Below are 19,754 nucleotides of genomic sequence, written 5' to 3' on the forward strand. Positions count from 1 at the left end.
GTCATTGGGGTCCAGGGAGGGCTTTTTAAGTATGGGGGTGATGTGTGCATGTTTCAGAGGGGAGGGGAAGGTGCCTGAGGAGAGGGAGAGATTGAAGATGTGGGTGAGGGAGCGTAGGATGGAGGAGGAGGAAGGTCGTAGGAGTTGTGAGGGGATAGGGTCGAGGGGGCAGGTGGTGAGGCGGGCATCAGAGAGGATCTTGGAGACTTCCTCGATGGTAGTAAGGTCAAAGGTGCGGAGGGTGGGGGGAGCTTCAGTATGAGGAATGTAGGGTGGGGTGGAAGAGGAGGTCAGAGCAGTGGTGGGGCCATGGGAGGGGGGTGATGAGGGGGTAGCTGAGTGAGGGTGAAGGGGGTTGGAGAGAGTTTGAGCAGCGACGAAGTCCCTGCGGGTTATGTCGAGGGGGAGGGGGGATAAGGGGGTAGCTGTGTGAGAGGGGACGGGTTGAGAGGGCGTGTGAGTTGCGGCGATGTCCTTGCGAATTGTGTCAATCTTGTTTTTGAAGTGATTGGCAATCTCAAGGGCAGTGAGTGAGGTGCTGGGTGGAGGTGGGGGTGGAGAGAGTAGAGAGTTGAAGGCAGAGAAGAGTCGGCGAGGATTGGAGGAGAGGGCCTTGATGAGGGTCAAGAAATAGGCCTGTTTGGCAGCATGGAGGGAGGAGGTGTAGGTGCGGAAGGCAGATTTATAGCGGGTGAAGGCTTGTTGGGATTTGGTTTTGCGCCATAGTCGCTCCAGGGCACGACTTTGTCGTTTGAGGGTTTTGAGGGTATTATACATGGAGATCATATCCCCCCTTATGTATTATACATGGAGATCATATCCCCCTTATGTATTATACATGGAGATCATACCCCCCTTATGTATTATACATGGTGATCTTATCCCCCATTATGTATTATACATGGAGATCATATCCCCCCTTATGTATTATACATGGAGATCATATCCCCCCCTTATGTATTATACATGGAGATCATATCCCCCCTTATGTATTATACATGGAGATCATATCCCCCTTATGTATTATACATAGAGATCATACCCCCCCTTATGTATTATACATGGAGATCATATCCCCCCTTATGTATTATACATGGAGATCATATCCCCCCTTATGTATTATACATGGTGATCATATCCCCCCCATATGTATTATACATGGAGATCATATCCCCCCTTATGTATTATACATGGAGATCTCCTCTTCGCAAGAGAGAATACATTCAGTTCCTCTAATCTTTCCTCATAGCTGAGCTCCTCCATGCCACTTATCAGTTTGGTTGCCCTTCTCTGTACTTTCTCCAGTTCCCCAATGTTCTTTTTGTGAATTGGAGCCCAAAACTGAACTGCATATTCCAGATGAGGTCTTACTAATGATTTTTCCGAGGGGGGGGGGGAGTGATATCCATTATTAAGCTTGTGATCTACCAGAATCCCCAGATCCTTCTCCACCATTGACTCCCCCCAGATCCTTCTCAACCATTGACTCCCCCCAGATCCTTCTCCACCATTGACTCCCCCCAGTTGTACCCCCCCTAGTATGTATGACGCATGCATATTCTCAGCCCCCAAGTGCAGAACCTTACATTTATCAACATTAGCCCTCATTGGCCCCATAGTCCCCCAATTACACAGAGCATTGAGGTTGGCTTGTAAATTGAAGACATCCTGTAAGGACGTTATTCCCCGGCACAGCTTGGTGTCACCTGCAAAGACTGAAATGGGATTTATAATCCCCGACCTGATATTGTTTATAAATATATTAAAAAGTAAGGGTCCCAACACTGAACCCTGGGGTACCCCACTAATATCACTGAACCCTGGGGTACACCACTAATAACACTGAACCTTAAGGTACCCCACTAATAACACTGAACCCTGAGGTACCCCACTAATATCACTGAACCTTGGGGTACACCACTAATATCACTGAACCCTGAGGTACCCCACTAATATCACTGAACCTTGGGGTACCCCACTAATAACACTGAACCCTGAGGTACCCCACTAATATCACTGAACCTTGGGGTACACCACTAATATCACTGAACCTTGGAGTATCCCACTAATAACACTGAACCTTGGGGTACACCACTAATAACACTGAACCCTGGGGTACCCCACTAATATCACTGAACCTTGGGGTACACCACTAATATCACTGAACCTTGGGGTGCACCACTAATATCACTGAACCCTGCAGTACCCCACTAATATCACTGAACCTTGGGGTACACCACTATTACTGAACCTTGGGGTATCCCACTAATAACACTGAACCTTGGGGTACCCCACTAATAACACTGAACCCTGGGGTACCCCACTAATATCACTGAACCTTGGGGCATGCCAGGGGTAGATGTGGAATTACACCCCAAAACACATTCTCCTACTTCTCCCGAGTATGGGGGCACCACATGTGAGAGACTTATTGGCAGCCTAGCTACATACAAGCCCACAAAATCCAATGGCCCCCTCCAGGCTTTCAAAGGGCATATTTCCTCATATCACTTCCCCACTACCTATCACAGTTTCGAAGGCTCTAAAATGCCAGGATAGCACAACCCCCCCAAATGACCTCTTTTTGTAAAGTAGACACCCCAAGGAATTTGATAAGAGTCAGGGTGAGTATTTTACAGATAACATTTTTGCACAGGGTTTTGAAAACAGAAAATAAAAAAGAAAATACATTTTTTGTTTTCTTTCTTCATTTTCCAAAAACATGTGGCAACAAATGATATCTGCAATATACTCACCATGCCTCTTAGCAAGTACCTTGGGGTGTCCATTTTCCAAAAAGGGGTCATTTGGGGGGAGGGGTTGCTTCTACTATCCCGGCATTTCAGGGCCAACATTAGAACCTTATGCCACACATCACCCAATCTTGAAGACCAAGCCTTTTCTGACACTTTTTGTTCACATGAAAAATCTGTTTTTTTGCTAGAAAATGACTTTGAACCCCCAAACATTATTTTTTTTTTTAATCAGAGGCCCTAGAGAATAAAACGGTGGGTGTTGAAATTTTTTACATCACACAGTATTTGCACAGTGATTTTTCAAACACAAACCTTTTGGGAAAAATACACTTTTTAGAATCTTAATGTACAAAAACACAAATGATTGGCCAATTGTTGGATAAAATAAAGAAGATATAATAAAAGATGATGTGACGCTGAGTAAATAGATACTCAACAGGACATGCTTTAAAATTGCGCATGCCCGTGTAATGGCAACAAAGTACATACATTTTTATTATTGATAGCCAACACTTTAAAAGCCTTTCCAGGTCACCAATTTATATTTACACAGGAGGTCTGGTGGTGGAGGAGTACTGTGGATGTTCTGAAGTCCGTTACCAGCGTATAGAGGTATCAAGATCACACAGATGGCCAACTTACTGCAGGAGAGTGCTGCAACACCCAATGTGCTATTTGACCTACCATTCAAGATGGTCATAGTAAACTATGTGGTGAGTGGGGTAAATTATGGTGGTAAATGATGTGGTGAGTGTGGCTTTGGAGGGGGAGCTCTAATTGGAGCACTTCGCACAGAGGATTGCTATGGATAAGAAGATTAACTATTGTATCACCGGGTATTCACATTGGATGCGGATGGGGATATTTTTTCCACATTGGAATTTTTATATGTTTGCACATTGATTGGGACTTTAATATACATACATATTGTCTTTTGCATACAAGTTCACTGTACATATAGTTTGTTGGTATTGTATATTTACTATTATTTATTTTATAGCACAATTGTTGTTTGAGCACGCTGAGTATATATATTGGTTCCCTATTTATGATTTAGTCACTGGGCAGGAGGGATATATTTGTCCGCGCATAGGGCATTGTAGTATGTGCACATTTGTGGGGACCCTATATGTAGTAGGGTAGTTAGTTTATTATTTACTGTACTAATGGCACTAGGCAGGAAGGGGTTAACATCTGGGGTGATCAAAGGGTTAACTGTGTGCTGTTTGTGTTTTACTATGGGGCTGTGTACGTGCTTTCTATTGTAAGCACTCTGCCTTGTATGGCTCTGCTATGCAGAGCCATACAAATCAGTGTGGTGGAGCCGACAGGGGACAGATTTGTATTGTTTACATACCGTTCTCTCCCCCTGTCGTTATTACTCTGCGATCACTGGGTGTCAGCGAGTAATCACCGCCTGGGACCTGCTGATTGACAGCCAAGGCCATGCACCCCTACCTGAAAATGCGAAATCACGTATATATACACATAATTTTGTGCAACCCTGCCACCCTGTAGCAGTCTTTCTGCTATAGGGTGGCGGGAAAGCGGTTAATTTTAGTCGATTTTAGTCCTCTACAATTGTTTTAGTTTCAGTTGTATTTTAGTCATCTGCATCAGTGTGCGGATTATAAGAATCACCGCTTTTTATCAGCTCCTCTCTCTCTCTCCTCTCTCATTGACAATAGAGAAAAATATCACACTAAGTCTCCCCGATGTAAGGATGCCCTATAGAACACACTATCCTGTCTGTGGTAAAGACCACACTGGACTGACTGGATCAGTCATTGGTTGTAGGTGGGTAGTTGTGTGAGTGGGTAGGGTGATGTCTCTCCAGTCGGTTGTGCCCAATGGTGGATACTGGTGGTGAACGCTTTTAGGGTTTGGGCTTCTGCCTTTCTGGTACGGCCTTAAGGTCGTTTCCACACATAGAGTTGGAATAATAGGAAAGAAGGAGCGCCCGATGTCCAGAAGAATGCACTTTTGATGGTAGATTAAGAGGCATTTATTGAGATTATCAACAAGTACATCAAACCAATGCGTTTCGGGAGAAAAGACTCTTCCTTCTTTAGGGTTGTTGCTACACACTATTAAATGGAAAAGATGACCCCACCGGTTATACACTTTCCAGGTTTTGGAAGAAAATTGTCAGAGTGACGGCTGTTATCGCTGCCCCTGGAACGACAGCTGCCACTCTCCATTTTCTTCTAAAACGCTGGACAGGCATTGCATAGGGCAGCCTTATGCTGGGGTGTGTGGTGTCCTGTCAGTGCACCACAGGACACCAGCAGACACCTCAGCAAAAAGGCAGAGAAGGCATCTCTATGGAGGACGCTTAGACACGTGCCTACTCTGCCTAAATCCGACCCTGCACATAGGTTTAGGAAGTCCTGTCAATAGCAGTAAATACTATTCACTGCTGTTGTGTCAGGGACGGCGCACAGATGTGCACCGCCTCAGGGCTCCGGTCGGCTCCTTTCCCGGCCGGTTAGCGGGTGCACGGTTGCGTGCTTGGCAGCATTTTGGCGCCGTGCGGGCTATTTAAACTTCGATGAGACTCTGCCACATTGCCGTTTGGTCTCTATTCTGTGCTCCAGTATACTCTGCTATTTGTTTTGCATTGCTGATCCTGACCTGTCACTTGACCTCGCTAGAACGCTGCCTGCCTTGACCTCTAACTGACCACCAACTATTCTTCTGCCTGCCAATTTTGCCTGACCTTGCCCACTTGTTGCTGGACTGGACCGCCTAACTTTGCCTTCTCTGATCCTGCCTCCTACCAGCTACCTTGCAAGTATCCTGCACCTCTGCCAGTGTGCCTTCCTCCAGCCGCTCCTGCATTTCCAGACGCACATCCGTCTCCGGATTCCTACCAGGCACTCGTGATCCGGTGCTCCCTGTCGCCTTACCAGGGCCCCAAGTCAGAGCCGCAAGGGAGGCCCTCCTCAACATTTCAGGTACATGACAGTACCAAATGGCCATGTCGGAACCTGAAAGAGGGTGCACCCCGCTGGAGGAAATCTGCCAACATATTGCTGCTCTGGCCCAAACTATCAAAAGTCTTCAGGAAGGTTATACACAGCTCGAAAGTTGCTTACAGGCTCTGCCAGCACCCACGAACCCGAATACTGCATCCTCCGCCAGTACTACCTCAGCTCCTTCTACTTCCCAGGCCACTGCTCCAGCCACTTCCACCATTATGATGCTTGCACCAAACCGAGAGTGCCCACACCGGAAAGATTCTGCAGGGATCGGACTAAGTTTTGTGCGTTCTGCAATGCATGTCAGCTATTTTTTGCATTACAACCCCACACATTTTCATTAGAGGCCACCAAGGTGGGATTCGTCATCTCCTTGCTACAAGGAGAACCCAGACCTGGGCTCATCATCTCCTGGATAAAGAAGATGCCCGATTGTCCACTCTTAAGGTTTTTTTTTTTGATACCATGGCACAACTCTATGATGACCCTCAACGTTCAGCCTCGGCAGAGGTGGCCCTTCACAAACTCCAGCAAGGCCGCAGGGCTGTTGAGGAATATGTGACTGAATTCAGACGCTGGAGTGCTGACACAGACTGGACCGATGCAGCCCTGTGTTATCAATTTCACATGGGACTCTCGGAACCCCTAAATGATGAATTAGCCAGAGTGGGGGTACCCAGTTCATTAGAAGGACTGATCGATCTCTCCGTCCTGTGGCTTTCAGCTGCTTCATTGAAAGCCATACAGGAGATCGCTGCTTGTCACCACAACCACTGCCGCCCCTCCCACACACACCTAGCCCCAGCGCTGCTCGCCGCCTCCATCGCTGCACAGCACAGTTTTATGTCTGCTCCCCCCCCCTTCCACCACCACTGTGTGCCCGCCGCTGTGTTCTTCTCACTATCCAACCCAAATTTCGAGGGCCTGCAGCCAGGGATGGTTGTCAACTCTTCTTTGGGGGGGGTTCAGACCCCCTGACCCCCCTTATCTACGCCCCTGGTGTCAATGGCTCATGGAAAGACATCTCCATAGCTGCGGTTTGGTCCAATAATCATACATTTCTCAAACACTACCGCGTGGAGCGTCTTTCTAGCCAGGATTTGGCGGTGGTCCCTCCGTAAGATAGTAGTATTACTTGTTTATCCTCTCCATGTTAGCTGTCCTGGAAGACCCTTTGGGAAAACCACAGTTATTCTTACTATTAACCGTCTTTCCAGGAGTCTTCCAGGACAGCGTCCTTTTTTCCCACGCGGCTTTGAGTATTTCATTTTTGATGGAATTTATGTTTGCATGTTTTATCTCCCCTTGTGCACACTGGTGGCAGTCTTCTTTGTCTAACAACTAAGGACAAGGGGGAGGGAGGGGCTTTTTAAACCATCTCTGTATTGTGTTTCCTGTAGAGGGCGGAGCCAGTATCTCTCCATATTAGCCATCCTGGAAAGACTATTAACAGTAGCCCTAACTATGGTTTTTTGCTATTTGGCACTGCGCTACTTTAACTGGTAATGGCGCGGTCATGCAACACTGTACACAAACAAAATTTATATAATTTTCTTCACACTAATAGAGCTTTCTTTTGGTGGTGTTTGATCACCACTGTTTTTTTTTATTTTTTTTGCGGTATAAACAAACAAACAAAAAAAAGACCACAAATGTACAAAAAAAAAAAAACTTTTTACTTTCTGCTACAAAACATCCAAATAAAAAAAATAACAAAAAACAAATTTCTTCAGTATTTTGCAAAATGTATCCTGCTACATGTCTTTGATAGAAAAAAAAATCCCAATAAGTGTATATTGATTGGTTTGAGTGAAAGTTATAGCAAACTATGGTGTATATATACTGGAATTATTTATTTATTTTAATACTACTCATGGCGGCGATTTACAACTTATAATGGGACTGCGATAGTGCAGTGGGCAAGCTGACATTAACTGTAGCTGGGGAGGAACTGGCTAACTGCCACTGACATCACCAGTGACAGTGCAGTGTCAATATATAGTATTATCACTGTTCACTGTAATAATGTCACTGGTGATGTCATTGGCAGTTAGCTACTTCCTCCCCCAGTGTCAGTTAGGGGTTTATTTACTAAAGCTGGAGAGTCCAAAATCAGACTCCCTTCTGCATAGAAACCAATCAGCTTCTAACCTCAGCTTGTTCAATGAAGCTTTGGCAATGAAATGGAAGCTGATTGGTTTCTATGCAGAAGGGAGTCTGATTTTGGACTCTCCAGCTTTAGTAAATAAACTCCTTAATGTCAGATTGCCCACCACAATATCACAGTCCTATTATAAGCTGTATAATGGGAAGGGGTTAACATCTAGGGCGATCAAGGGGTTAAATGTGTGCCTAACAATGTGTAATGTGTGCTGCTTTTACTAACTGATCTCTAAGTTTCTCATCCCTGAAACCACAGAGCTTGTTCCCTGTGTACAGAGCTCTGGGCTGTGATTGGACACAGCCGATCAGCATGTCTGGGCCATGAATAATTGGCTGTGACTTGCTGACAGGCTCCCGCTGTGTACAATCACAAAGTAGGAAGAAAGTAGGCAGTGATGTACGGGTACATTGTGGGCGGGCCCCAAGTGGTTAATGCAGGGAATACATAAAGGGAATAAATGTTTTGGCTTTAGAACCACTTTAATTATTGTAAAATTCACATTATAAATATATGTATCCTAGAAAAAAAAATTGTCCAAGCACCAGTAGTTTTACTACTATCAAAACACAACAGAGAGTAGCTATATTAAGATTGTCCACTTATTTCCCATCAAAGGGTTTGTTCTGACTCCTGATTGGCTAATGCTGGTACTAACCAAACAGAATTCATTATGGCAAAGACCAAACCTCTTCCAGAAAAACAAGGGACCATAACGATAGGTGACACTGCTCCTCACTGCTGATAATCAGCAATAACAATAAGCCATCTTTTGTTTGACTCACTGGGGGGGGGGGATTTAATAAAACTGGGGAACACAAACTCTGGTGCAGCTGTACATGGTAACCAATCAGCTTCTAACGTCAGCTTGTTCAATTAAGCATTGACAATAAGCTGTACCAGATTCTGTGGGCACCAGTTTTAGTAAATCTCTACCAGTGAGTGCAGTGCTGGTGGTGGGGGAGGTTGTGGGTATCTGGGACAGGTTCCATGACCTAGCAATGTCAGTGTATGGAGGTGAGACCTTATGAGCCGTACAATGTATATACCACAGATCCATGTTGTCTCTTCATCATTTGCCCATTATTAACTGTAAAATGAATGGGATTAAGTTAGAAACAATCAGTCAAACAGCTGTCATGTTATGGGGAAAATGTTCATGCTTGAATGACGTGTACCTTTAACCCCTTCAATCTCTTAAGTACTGAAGACTTAACAATATTAAAAGTCCTCCCTATCTAGTCCTGTCCTAGTGTATTAGTACGTCTACACTATATTGCCAAAAGTATTTGACTTGCCCTCCCAATCATGTGATTCAGGTGATCCAATCCCCTCCATGGCCAAAGGTGTATACAATCAAGCCCCTAGGCATGCAGACTGCTTCTACAAACATTGGTGAAAGAATGGGTCGTTCTCAGGAGCTCAGTGACTCCAAGCGTGATCCCGTGATAGGTGGCCACCTCTGCAATAAGTCCATCCGTGACATTTCCTGGCTACTAAATATTCCACGCTCAACTGTTAGTGGGATTATAACAAAGTGGAAGCAACTGGGAACAACAGCAACAGAGCCATCAAGTGGTAGGCCACGTCACATGATAGAGCGGGGTCAGCACATGCTGAAGCGCACAGTGCGCAGAAGTCGCCAACTGTCTGCAGAGTCAATAGCTAAAGACCTCCAAACTTGGTGTGGCCTTCAGATGAGCACAACAACCGTGTGTAGAGAGCTTCATGGAATGGGTTTCCATGGCTGAGCAGCTGCATCCAAGCCTTACATCACCAAGTGCAATGCAAAGTGTCAGCTGCTGTGGTGTAAAGCATGCCGCCACTGGACTCTAGAGCAGTGGAGACAATTTCTCTGGAGTGACAAATCACGCTTCTCTGTCTGGCAAGTCAATGGACATGTCTGGGTTTGGCAGTTGCCAGGAGAACGGTACTTGCCCGACTGCATTGTGCCAAGTGTAAAGTTTGGTGGAAGGGGGATTATGGTGTGGAGTTGTTTTTCAGGGGTTGGGCTTGGCCCCCTAGTTCCAGTGAAGGGAACTCTTAAGGCAACATTTTGGACAATTTCATATTCCCAACTTTGTGGTAAGAATTTGGGGATGGCCCCTTCCTGTTCCAACATCACTACACACCAGTGCACAAAGCAAGGTCCATAAAGACATGGAGGAGCCAGTTTGGGGTGGAGGAACTTGACTGTCCTGCACAGAGTCCTGACCTCAACCCCATAGAACACCTTTGGGATGAATTAGAGCGGAGACTGCGAGCCAGGCCTCCTCCCCCGACATCAGTGCCTGACCTGACAAATGTGCTTCTGGAAAATCTTTGTATTTTAATAAAGGTGTTTTATTTACAATACTACACTATGAGGAGTATCTTTTTCATATGTATGGAGTGGAGTTGGAGGAGATAGTAAGCTGACGGTGGAAGAGCAGTTACATCTATATACCTACCTGGTCAAAAGGGAAAAGCGCAGCTAGACCTGGGATACAGGTCAGACATTAAGGTGAGCACAATAGTGTGTCGGGGGTGTGTGGACACTGAAGAGGGACACTATTGCACTTCGGTTGGATTTGAATATCACATGAAGCACGGCAGTATTAAAGGCACAATTCACTATAAAAACTGTTTAATAGCTTATGGTGAAATTCAAACACAGCGTACAGCAAGTTCACCACGTGGATGTATGAGTGATTTATGATGAATTTGAAACTTACCGTATTTTTCGCTCCATAAGACGCACCTGACCATAAGACGCACCTAGGTTTTAGAGGAGAAAAACAAGAAAAAAAATATTCTGAACCAATGGACTGCAGACACAGTACAGGGGATGACCAGAGACTGCGGACACAGTACAGGGGATGACCATAGACTGCGGACACAGTACAGGGGATGACCAGAGACTGCGGACACAGTACTTGGAATGACCAGAGGCTGCGGAGACAGTACAGGGATGACCAGAGGCTGCGGACACAGTGCAGGGATGACCAGAGACTGCGGACACAGTACAGGGGATGACCAGAGACTGCGGACACAGTACAATGGATGGCCAGAGACTGCGGACACAGTACAGGAGATGGCCAGAGACTGCGGACACAGTACAGGGGATGGCCAGAGACTGCGGACACAGTACAGGGGATGGCCAGAGACTGCGGACACAGTACAAGGGATGGCCAGAGACTGCGGACACAGTGCAGGAGATGACCAGAGACTGCGGACACAGTACAGGAGATGACCAGAGACTGCGGACACAGTACAGGGGATGACCAGAGACTGCGGACACAGTACAGGGAATGACCAGAGACTGCGGACACAGTACAGGGAATGACTAGAGACTGCGGACACAGTACAGAAGATGACCAGAGACTGCAACAGTGCAGGGGATGACCAGAGACTGCAGACAGCAAAGGAGATTATCAGAGACTGCGGACCTTTGGGGAGGGAGGGGGAACGGGTACCTGAATTTGACAGGTACCCGCTCCCACTTCCGCGGAGTTGTCCTTCCTCCTTCTTCCAGCGGCAACTTCTGTGACAGCCGGGTGCCCACTTTGCATGCGCGACAAAGCGCCACTCTTTGTGAATGGCCCGGAGCCTTCTGGGACCTGCCATGTATCCCAGAAGACACCGGACCATTCACAAAGCGCGGCGCTTCTCGCGCATGTGCAGTGGGCACCCGGCTGTCACAGAAGCCGCCTCGGGAAGACTGCAGCGCTGGAGTGAGGAACAGGTAAGGTCCTGCAGGAGAGAAGAGCTGAGCGGCCGGCCCGGTATTCTGACATGGTGGCGGCAGAAATACCGGACCGGCCGCTTTACATTCGCTCCATAAGACGTCCTGACATTTTCCCCCCTTTTTTGGGGGGAAAAAGTGCGTCTTATGGAGCGAAAAATACGGTAAGGATTTGCATGTTTTTGTATGTATATTTGATATTTATTGGAGTATATCCGTTTATTACACACAATGATATATGTTTATGGTGTACATCTACTTATGACACTAGTATATTACAACATTATTTGTGCGCTGCATAGACACTTTTTCATAGTGTATGTTTCATTCTCCTCTTGCGTCGGGTTTCCCTTTTCTGAATCTTATGCTCCTCGTCATCCCATGCAATGTCCCAACTCCATTCACAGCTGTAGCAGAGATCCTTCCTCTAGGGTCATCATATGACAACCTTCAGTCCTGGTCGGAGGGATTCCAGCCTTTCCAGGTTTCTTTTAGCTTCATTTGACAGACGATTGTTCCTGATCCTAGAAGAGAGGATAGAAATGGTCATCAGATCAATCTCATTTCTTTAATTTGCTGAGGTGTAATAATGAGAGAAATGTATGATGATTATTATGTTTTTTATATTAATTTTATTCACAGGCTTAATTACTGCACTCCAGATCATAAAGAACCTCCCGCCAAAAGTATGTAGAACTATGTATACATACATTAGCCAATCAGGTTCTGGCTTTCCTAATGCTATAGCAGGTCAGACGGTGTATAGGAGGCCCTGAACATGTAGCAAATGACTGATTATATGAATCCCTGGGACTACAACTGTATTTCTCCATCTATATTTGTTTATATCAGAGGATTGTTCTTCATAGTACACCAAAACCCACACAGACTGATGGGCAGAGACACAAAATGACATGAACACTGATTGGTGGACATCAATTGGGAGGATTTACACACATACATGGACAGACAGACAGACAGACACCTGGGGGTATTTTGGGTAAAATAAAATTGCATGGCTAAATCACCGATCCCGGTTTTCATCAGAGATATGAACATAAGACCAAGTACAGGTAGGTTCAGTTTAACCTCCAACAAAAAGAAAAACAATAGAATCACAAAGCCTAGAGCTATGAGTGTTTTTATTGAAAAGTGCAATACATGAAATAATAATCCACTCACATGCTCCACATAGATAACATGCCTGCAATAGCCTGAGAAAGGATCCCCGCATGCCCCGGTCAGAGCTGTAACCAGCGAATCTCCTGCTGCTAAACCCTCCCAGACCGCTCGTGCATTCCACGTCACATGACAGGGCGGGGTCAGCGCGTGCTGAAGCGCACAGTGCGCAGAAGTCGCCAACTGTCTACAGAGTCAATAGGTGAGCTCAGTGACTCCAAGCGTGGTCCCGTGATAGGTGGCCACCTGGGCAATAAGTCCACCCGTGACATTTCCTGGCTACTAAATATTCCACGCTCAACTGTTAGTGGGATTATAACAAAGTGGAAGCAACTGGGAACAACAGCAACTCAGCCACCAAGTGGTAGGCCACGTCACATGACAGGGCGGGGTCAGCGCATGCTGAAGCGCACAGTGCTCAGAAGTCGCCAACTGTCTGCAGAGCCAATAGCTAAAGACCTCCAAACTTGGTGTGGCCTTCAGATGAGCCCAACAGTGCGTAGAGATCTTCATGGAATGGGTTTCCATGGCCGAGCAGCTGCATCCAAGCCTTACATCACCAAGTGCAATGCAAACCGTCGGACGCCGTGGTGTAAAGCACGCCGCCACTGGACTCTAGAGCAGAGGAGACGTGTTCTCTAAAGTGACCAATCACGCTTCTCTGTCTGCCAATCCGATGGACTTGTCTGGGTTTGGCGGTGGCCAGGAGAACGGTACTTGCCCGACTGCATTGTTCCAAGTGTAAAGTTTGGTGGGGAGGGGATTATGGTGTGGGGTTGTTTTTCAGGGGTTGGGCTTGGCCCCTTATTTCCAGTGAATGGAACTCTTAAGGCAACATTTTGGACAATTTCATGCTCCCAACTTTGTGGGAAGAGTTTGGGGATGGCCCCTTCCTGTTCCAACATGACTGCCCACCAATGCACAAAGCAAGGTCCATAAAGACATGGAGGAGCCATTTATTATCACAGAGTTGTTTGGCTCCTTTTTAAATCCTAATGATAACAGAAATCACCCAAATAGACCTGAGCAAAACTTTCCCTCCCCTGGAATGTTCGGCCTTCGTACAGACACACAAGGGGACACACAGGTTACAATGGCAAATAAACGTTCATTTCCCACATTTCTGTGGCTTTTTCAATTACAATCAGCGTCTGTGTATAAATAGTATAATGAGTTTGTTAGCTCTCACATGGATGCACTGAGCAGGCTTAATACTGAGCCATGAGGATCAGAAAGAACTATCAAAAGACCTGCATAACAAGGTAATGGATCTTTATAAAGATGGAAAAACATATAAAAAGATATGCAAAGTCTTGAATATGCCAGTCAGTACCGTTCAATCACTTATTAAGGAGTGGAAAATTCAGGGAATACCAGGCCAAGGTCAGGTAGACCAAGTAACAGCAGCTACAACTGCCAGAATAATTATCTGGGAAACAAAGAAAATCCCCCGCGTAACCTCAGGAGAAATACATGCTGCTGTGTAAAAAGATGGTGTGGTTTTTGTTTTTTTAAGAAGCACAATTTTATCCTCCCCTGTGTCTGTATGATGTAATTTTTTTTTCTTTCATTGTAATTTCCTTCTATCCTTTCTGCAAGACAGGCACTGAAATGAGGCAGAAATTTTACTCTGTATCACTAAATATACAGAATTCTTCCACATTGTATAGTTTGCCGGAACGTCCTGCATACAAGAAAAATATTCATGATTGCAAAGTGTTTGGTGAGTTCAATTATCTGATGGAAAAATGTCTGCAGTGATTGTCTCCGCTCTGTTCAGGCCAGGCATAGAGGTCTCAGGAAGATTTCAATGGAAACTCTCCCAGAATATGATTGTCTCAGTCAGTCCTGTTATACTCACTGTAATTCCTCTATCCGGCTTGTTGTCAGAGCCGCCATCAGATCCCCAAAGTGAGGACCCTCCAGATTGTTCCCAGACAGGTTCAGTGTCCTCAGTGTCGAGTTATTTCTTATTCCAGATGCCAGGTGGGGGCAGGAACTGTCTGTCAGGAGAGTATAGAACAATCTGTAGAAGAGAAGAATGTTACCAGAAGGAAATTAATCCCCCCTCCCCCAGGAATGAATGGAACTATTCTCTACATGGATGGAACTCATTTCTCTTTATTGGAATCATTTATATTCGATCACTTTATAAATCTCCAGGAAATAGAATTTTATAAGACAAATGTTATAATGGAGTAGACCCCCCAATATTGTCCTCCATGTGTAGAGACGGTAATATCTCCATACACAGGATGAGCACAGAATACCACTGACATGACTCGTATTTGGTCTTGAGAACGCCCTGTGGGTAGGGCGAAACACGTTGATGCACTTCCGGTCTGCCGTCATCTTGGCCTACGTCACTTCCGGTATTTGGAACACACGCCGACTTTTGCGGTTCAAGCAGCCATTTTAGAGGTGGAAAGCTGGTCATCTTCTACAGTGATTCTTAAAGCGTGAGATCCCTATATTTACAATTTGGAAACTTGTTCCTTTGAAGCCTTTGATGCTATTAAACAAGGCCTGTTATTTTATTGAAACATGTGAGTGTCCTTATTCTATGGATTTATATGGTATTGAGTGGCAGGATTACACTATGTAGCCTTTCTTTCCTTGCACATTATTGAGGATTCCATGGAGAAGTAGAGTGGAGTCGATTGCTGTATCTAAGCAGGGTGAAGAAGGTGATTTGAGTTCCTCCTGAGGGGCTATAGGATCCCTTATATCCTATGAGGCTTATTACTCACCTCCATCTGGTGAGTGCGGTCAATATTATTTGTCACGTGGTGATTAGGTGGAAGCACATTTTGGAACATTGTCTTGAAAATCCTTTTGGGAAAATAAGGACTTATGTTTGAAATATTATATATATATATTTTTTTTTTTTTTTTTGCACGGACATTTATTTATTTGTGATTATTTTTATTTATTTAATTTTTGCGTTATTCATGACTCGTATTGTGCTATCATCTCCTTGTGTATGGAGCATGAATGGGATCAGCAGACAGTGTGAGGCCGGAATCAGCATTGCTAGTGATTGGACGGGAGGATTGTTATCTGATATTCTATTTCTCTCTGCTGATCAGAGCTCTGTACTCATAGGACGTCATGGCGCTAGGTAACAAATGTTCAGTAATGGGGAGATCTTCCGGAACTGAATAGCACGCCAGATGAAAAGAATTTGTTTGATGCTCTGATCACTCATTGCATTAAGATCAGATTCTCCCATGTATGAGCATCTTTAACTTGTTGCCGACCGCAGATAGCCGAATGACGGCTGCACTGCGGCCGGCCAGTTCTGAGTGGACGTCATATGACGTCCCCCCAGAACGCGCTCTCCTGCACGCCCCAGAGGGCGCGCACCCGGCGATCTCCGTGATCGCTGTGTCCTACGGACACAGCTGATCATGTGATGTGGTAAAAGGACAATCACAGCGGCCTTTTACCACCTGATCAGCGGTGTCCAATGACACGCTGATCAGAGGGAAATGCAAGTGCCAGTTCTCGGCTGCACTTTCCTCACGCTGTCAGATCGTGAGGAAAGTACTGCCGAGAACCGGCAGTTGTCAGAGCGGGGATCGGCACCGATCATCAGGGCACTGATGATCAGTGCCCTGATGATCGGTGCCCAGCAGTGCCACCCGCAAGTTCCGCCCACCTGTGCCCTGCAGTGCGCCCACTAGCTCCGCCCACCTGTGCCCAGCAGATCACCCACCTGTGCCCAGCAGTGCACCCACCTGTGCCCAGAAGTGCCACCTACCTGTGCCCACCAGTGCCACCCACCTGTGCCCACCCACCAGTGCTGCCCACCAGTGCCACCCACCAGTGCAGCCCAGCAGTGCTGCCAGTCAGTGCCGCCAGTCAGTGCCCAGCAGTGATGCCAGTCAGTGCCGTCTATCAGTACCCATCATCAGTATCACCTATCAGTGCCGCCTATCAGTGCTGCATATTAGTGCCGCCTATCTGTGACACCTCATTAGTGCTGTCTATCAGTGCCGCCTATCCGTGCCACCTCATTAGTACTGCCTATCAGCGCCCTTTAGTGCTGCCTATCAGTGTCCATCAGTGCCGCCTATCAGTGCCCATCAGTGCCGCCTATCAGTGCCCATCAGTGCTGCCTCATCAACGCACATCAGCGAAGGAGAAAAATTACCTGTTTGAAAAATTTTATAATAGACACAAAGAAACTTTTTTTTTTTTTTAATTTTTGGCAATTTTTTATTTATAGCGCAAAAAGTAAAGCACCCAGTGGCGATTAAATACCACCAAAAGAAAGCTCTATTTGTGAGAAAAAAATGATCAAAATTTCATATGGGTACAATGTTGCATGACCGCGCAATTGTCAATCAAAGTGCGGCAGCGCTGAAAGCTGAAAATTGGCCTGGTAAATAAGGGGGTATAAGTGCCTGGTAGGCAAGTGGTTAATATCATCCATTTATACAGATACCAAACTAAATGTAGTGTTACTAAACCCCGCATTCACTATATCCGCTCTCCCCGGACCCCGCATTCACTATATTCGCTCTCCCCGGACCCCGCATTCACTATATCCACTCTCCCCGGACCCCGCATTCACTATATCCACTCTCCCCGGACCCCGCATTCACTATATCCGCTCTCCCAGGACCTCGCATTCACTATATCCAGTCTCCACGGATCCCGCATTCACTATATCTGCTCTCCCCGGACCCCGCATTCACTGTATCCATTCTCTCCGGACCCTGCATTCACTATATCCGCTCTCCCCGGACCCTGCATTCACTATATCTGCTCTCCCTGGACCTCCCATTCACTATATCTGCCCTCCCTGGACCCTGCATTCACTATATTTGGTCTCCCCGGACCCTGCATTAAATATATCTGGTCTCCCCGGACCCCGCATTCACTATATCTGCTCTCCCCGGACCTTGCATTCACTATATCCGCTCTCCCTGGACCCTGCATTCAATATATCCGGTCTTCCACAGTACACACAACATGGAAATGCCATTATTTTAGTAAATATAAACTGCTAAATACCTTTTCTCATCAGCAGTATATAGCAGTCTTTTGATTTCTATTAGTGTCCAGCAGAGCACTGGTTAAAGCTTATAGGAGGCGTTTTCTTTCTGCTCTAGGAGGATGCAGAACCCCTGATCTCTGTCTGGAAAGGGCTGATTGGCCCTGTGCTGATCATATTCACCCTCCCAAGGAAAAAAAAAATAAACCCCTTTAGCAATAGACACTAAACTGAGCATGTGCAAAATGCCTACGGATCAGTCTGTCTTATCAGAAGATAAGAGGTGGTCTCTTGAAAAAAAGGAGGAACAGAGCAGAAAGGATCAATCGGCCTTTTTACACAATGCAGAGAATTAACCCCTCAGGTTCCACAGTGAGTATCACAAGCATGCTTTACTGCATCTACAGACTGATTGTACTGTTGTGGGTTTAGTAACACTTTAATGGTTACATTTTATAGTCTATAGGGTCACCATGTTACCATCTGATATTATGCTGTTTGTACAACTTTATATCATATGAGGACCTACCCAATGTATCCAGTCAGTTTGTATCCAATTAGGCAATGGAGGTAAAGAAGATTGTAAGATCAGACTGTACTGTGTGTGGGGAGCTTTAAGTAAGCTACAGACTATACAATATTCTTTCCTTCCACTACGGGTGGAAAGAAAGACAATTGCTCAATCCCCCCATCAACACAGTCAGAATGGATGGGGGAATCACTCCTGCCGCACAACTGTGTTCTGCCAACAGGAAGCCTTCCCTGCCAGCAGAACACTGATCACTGTTAGCTGCTATAGACCTCCAGCAGTGATCGAATGCAAAAAGTCCCAGAGGATGGTTGTACTGAATGTGATTGACGGATCAACTTCAGTACAACCAGCCTGCCCATAGATGGGTCAGATCTCGGCTGGTCCTTACTAAACCTGTCCATATTTGATCCACTTATGGTCAGATGTAGAAAAAGTCTAATTTATTGCTGATAACAGAGTTAGAGAAGATCCGAAGATTTAGACAATTGAATGTTAATCTGTCCCAGAATATGATTGTCTCAGTCAGTCCTGTTATACTCACTGTAATCCCTCTATCCGGCTTGTTGTCAGAGCCGCCATCAGATCCCTGAAATGAGGACCCTCCAGATTGTTCCCAGACAGGTTCAGTGTCCTCAGTGTCGGGTTATTTCTTATTCCAGATGCCAGGTGGGGGCAGGAACTGTCTGTCAGGTGATTACCAACCAATCTGTAGAAGAGAAGAATGTTACCAGAAGGAAATGAATCCCCCCCCCCCCCCAGGAATGAATGGAACTATTCTCTACATGGATGGAACTCATTTCTCTTTATTGGAATTATTTATATTCCATCACTTTATAAATCTCCAGGAAATGGAATTTTATAAGACAAATGTTATAATGGAGTAGACCCCCGAATATTGTCCTCCATGTGTAGAGACGGTGATATCTCCATACACAGGATGAGCACAGAATACCACTGACATGACTCGTATTGTGCTATCATCTCCTTGTGTATGGAGCATGAATGGGATCAGCAGACAGTGTGAGGCCGGAATCAGCATTGCTAGTGATTGGACGGGAGGATTGTATCTGATATTCTATTTATCTCTGCTGATCAGAGCTCTGTACTCATAGGACGTCATGGCGCTAGGTAACAAATGTTCAGTAATGGGGAGATCTTCCGGAACTGAATAGCACGCCAGATGAAAAGAATTTGTTTGATGCTCTGATCACTCATTGCATTAAGATCAGATTCTCCCATGTATGAGCATCTTTAATGTCATCTATTTATACAGATACCAAACTGAATGTAGTGTTACTAAACCCCGGACCCCGCATTCACTATATCCGCTCTCCCCAGACCCCGCATCCACTATATCCGCTCTCCCCAGACCCCGCATTCACTATATCCGCTCTCCCGGACCCCGCATTCACTATTTCC

At 45.9% G+C, this 19,754-nt stretch overlaps 1 protein-coding gene across 1 annotated transcript in view; it reads right to left on the bottom strand.

Annotated features, from left to right (window-relative positions):
• LOC149434336 (NACHT, LRR and PYD domains-containing protein 3-like) overlaps positions 1-19,754 on the bottom strand; it is a 319,711-nt gene that overhangs the window by 240,402 nt on the left and 59,555 nt on the right. Inside the window, exon 9 of the mRNA XM_089663800.1 lies at positions 18,877-19,041. Coding sequence (XP_089519926.1) covers positions 18,877-19,041 — 165 coding nt within the window. The remainder of the gene's footprint in view (positions 1-18,876; positions 19,042-19,754) is intronic.

The sequence above is a fragment of the Staurois parvus genome, unplaced genomic scaffold (assembly GCF_062004578.1).
Source record: "Staurois parvus isolate SC_StPar_1 unplaced genomic scaffold, SC_StPar_1.0 ptg001769l, whole genome shotgun sequence".
Taxonomy (NCBI): domain Eukaryota; kingdom Metazoa; phylum Chordata; class Amphibia; order Anura; family Ranidae; genus Staurois; species Staurois parvus.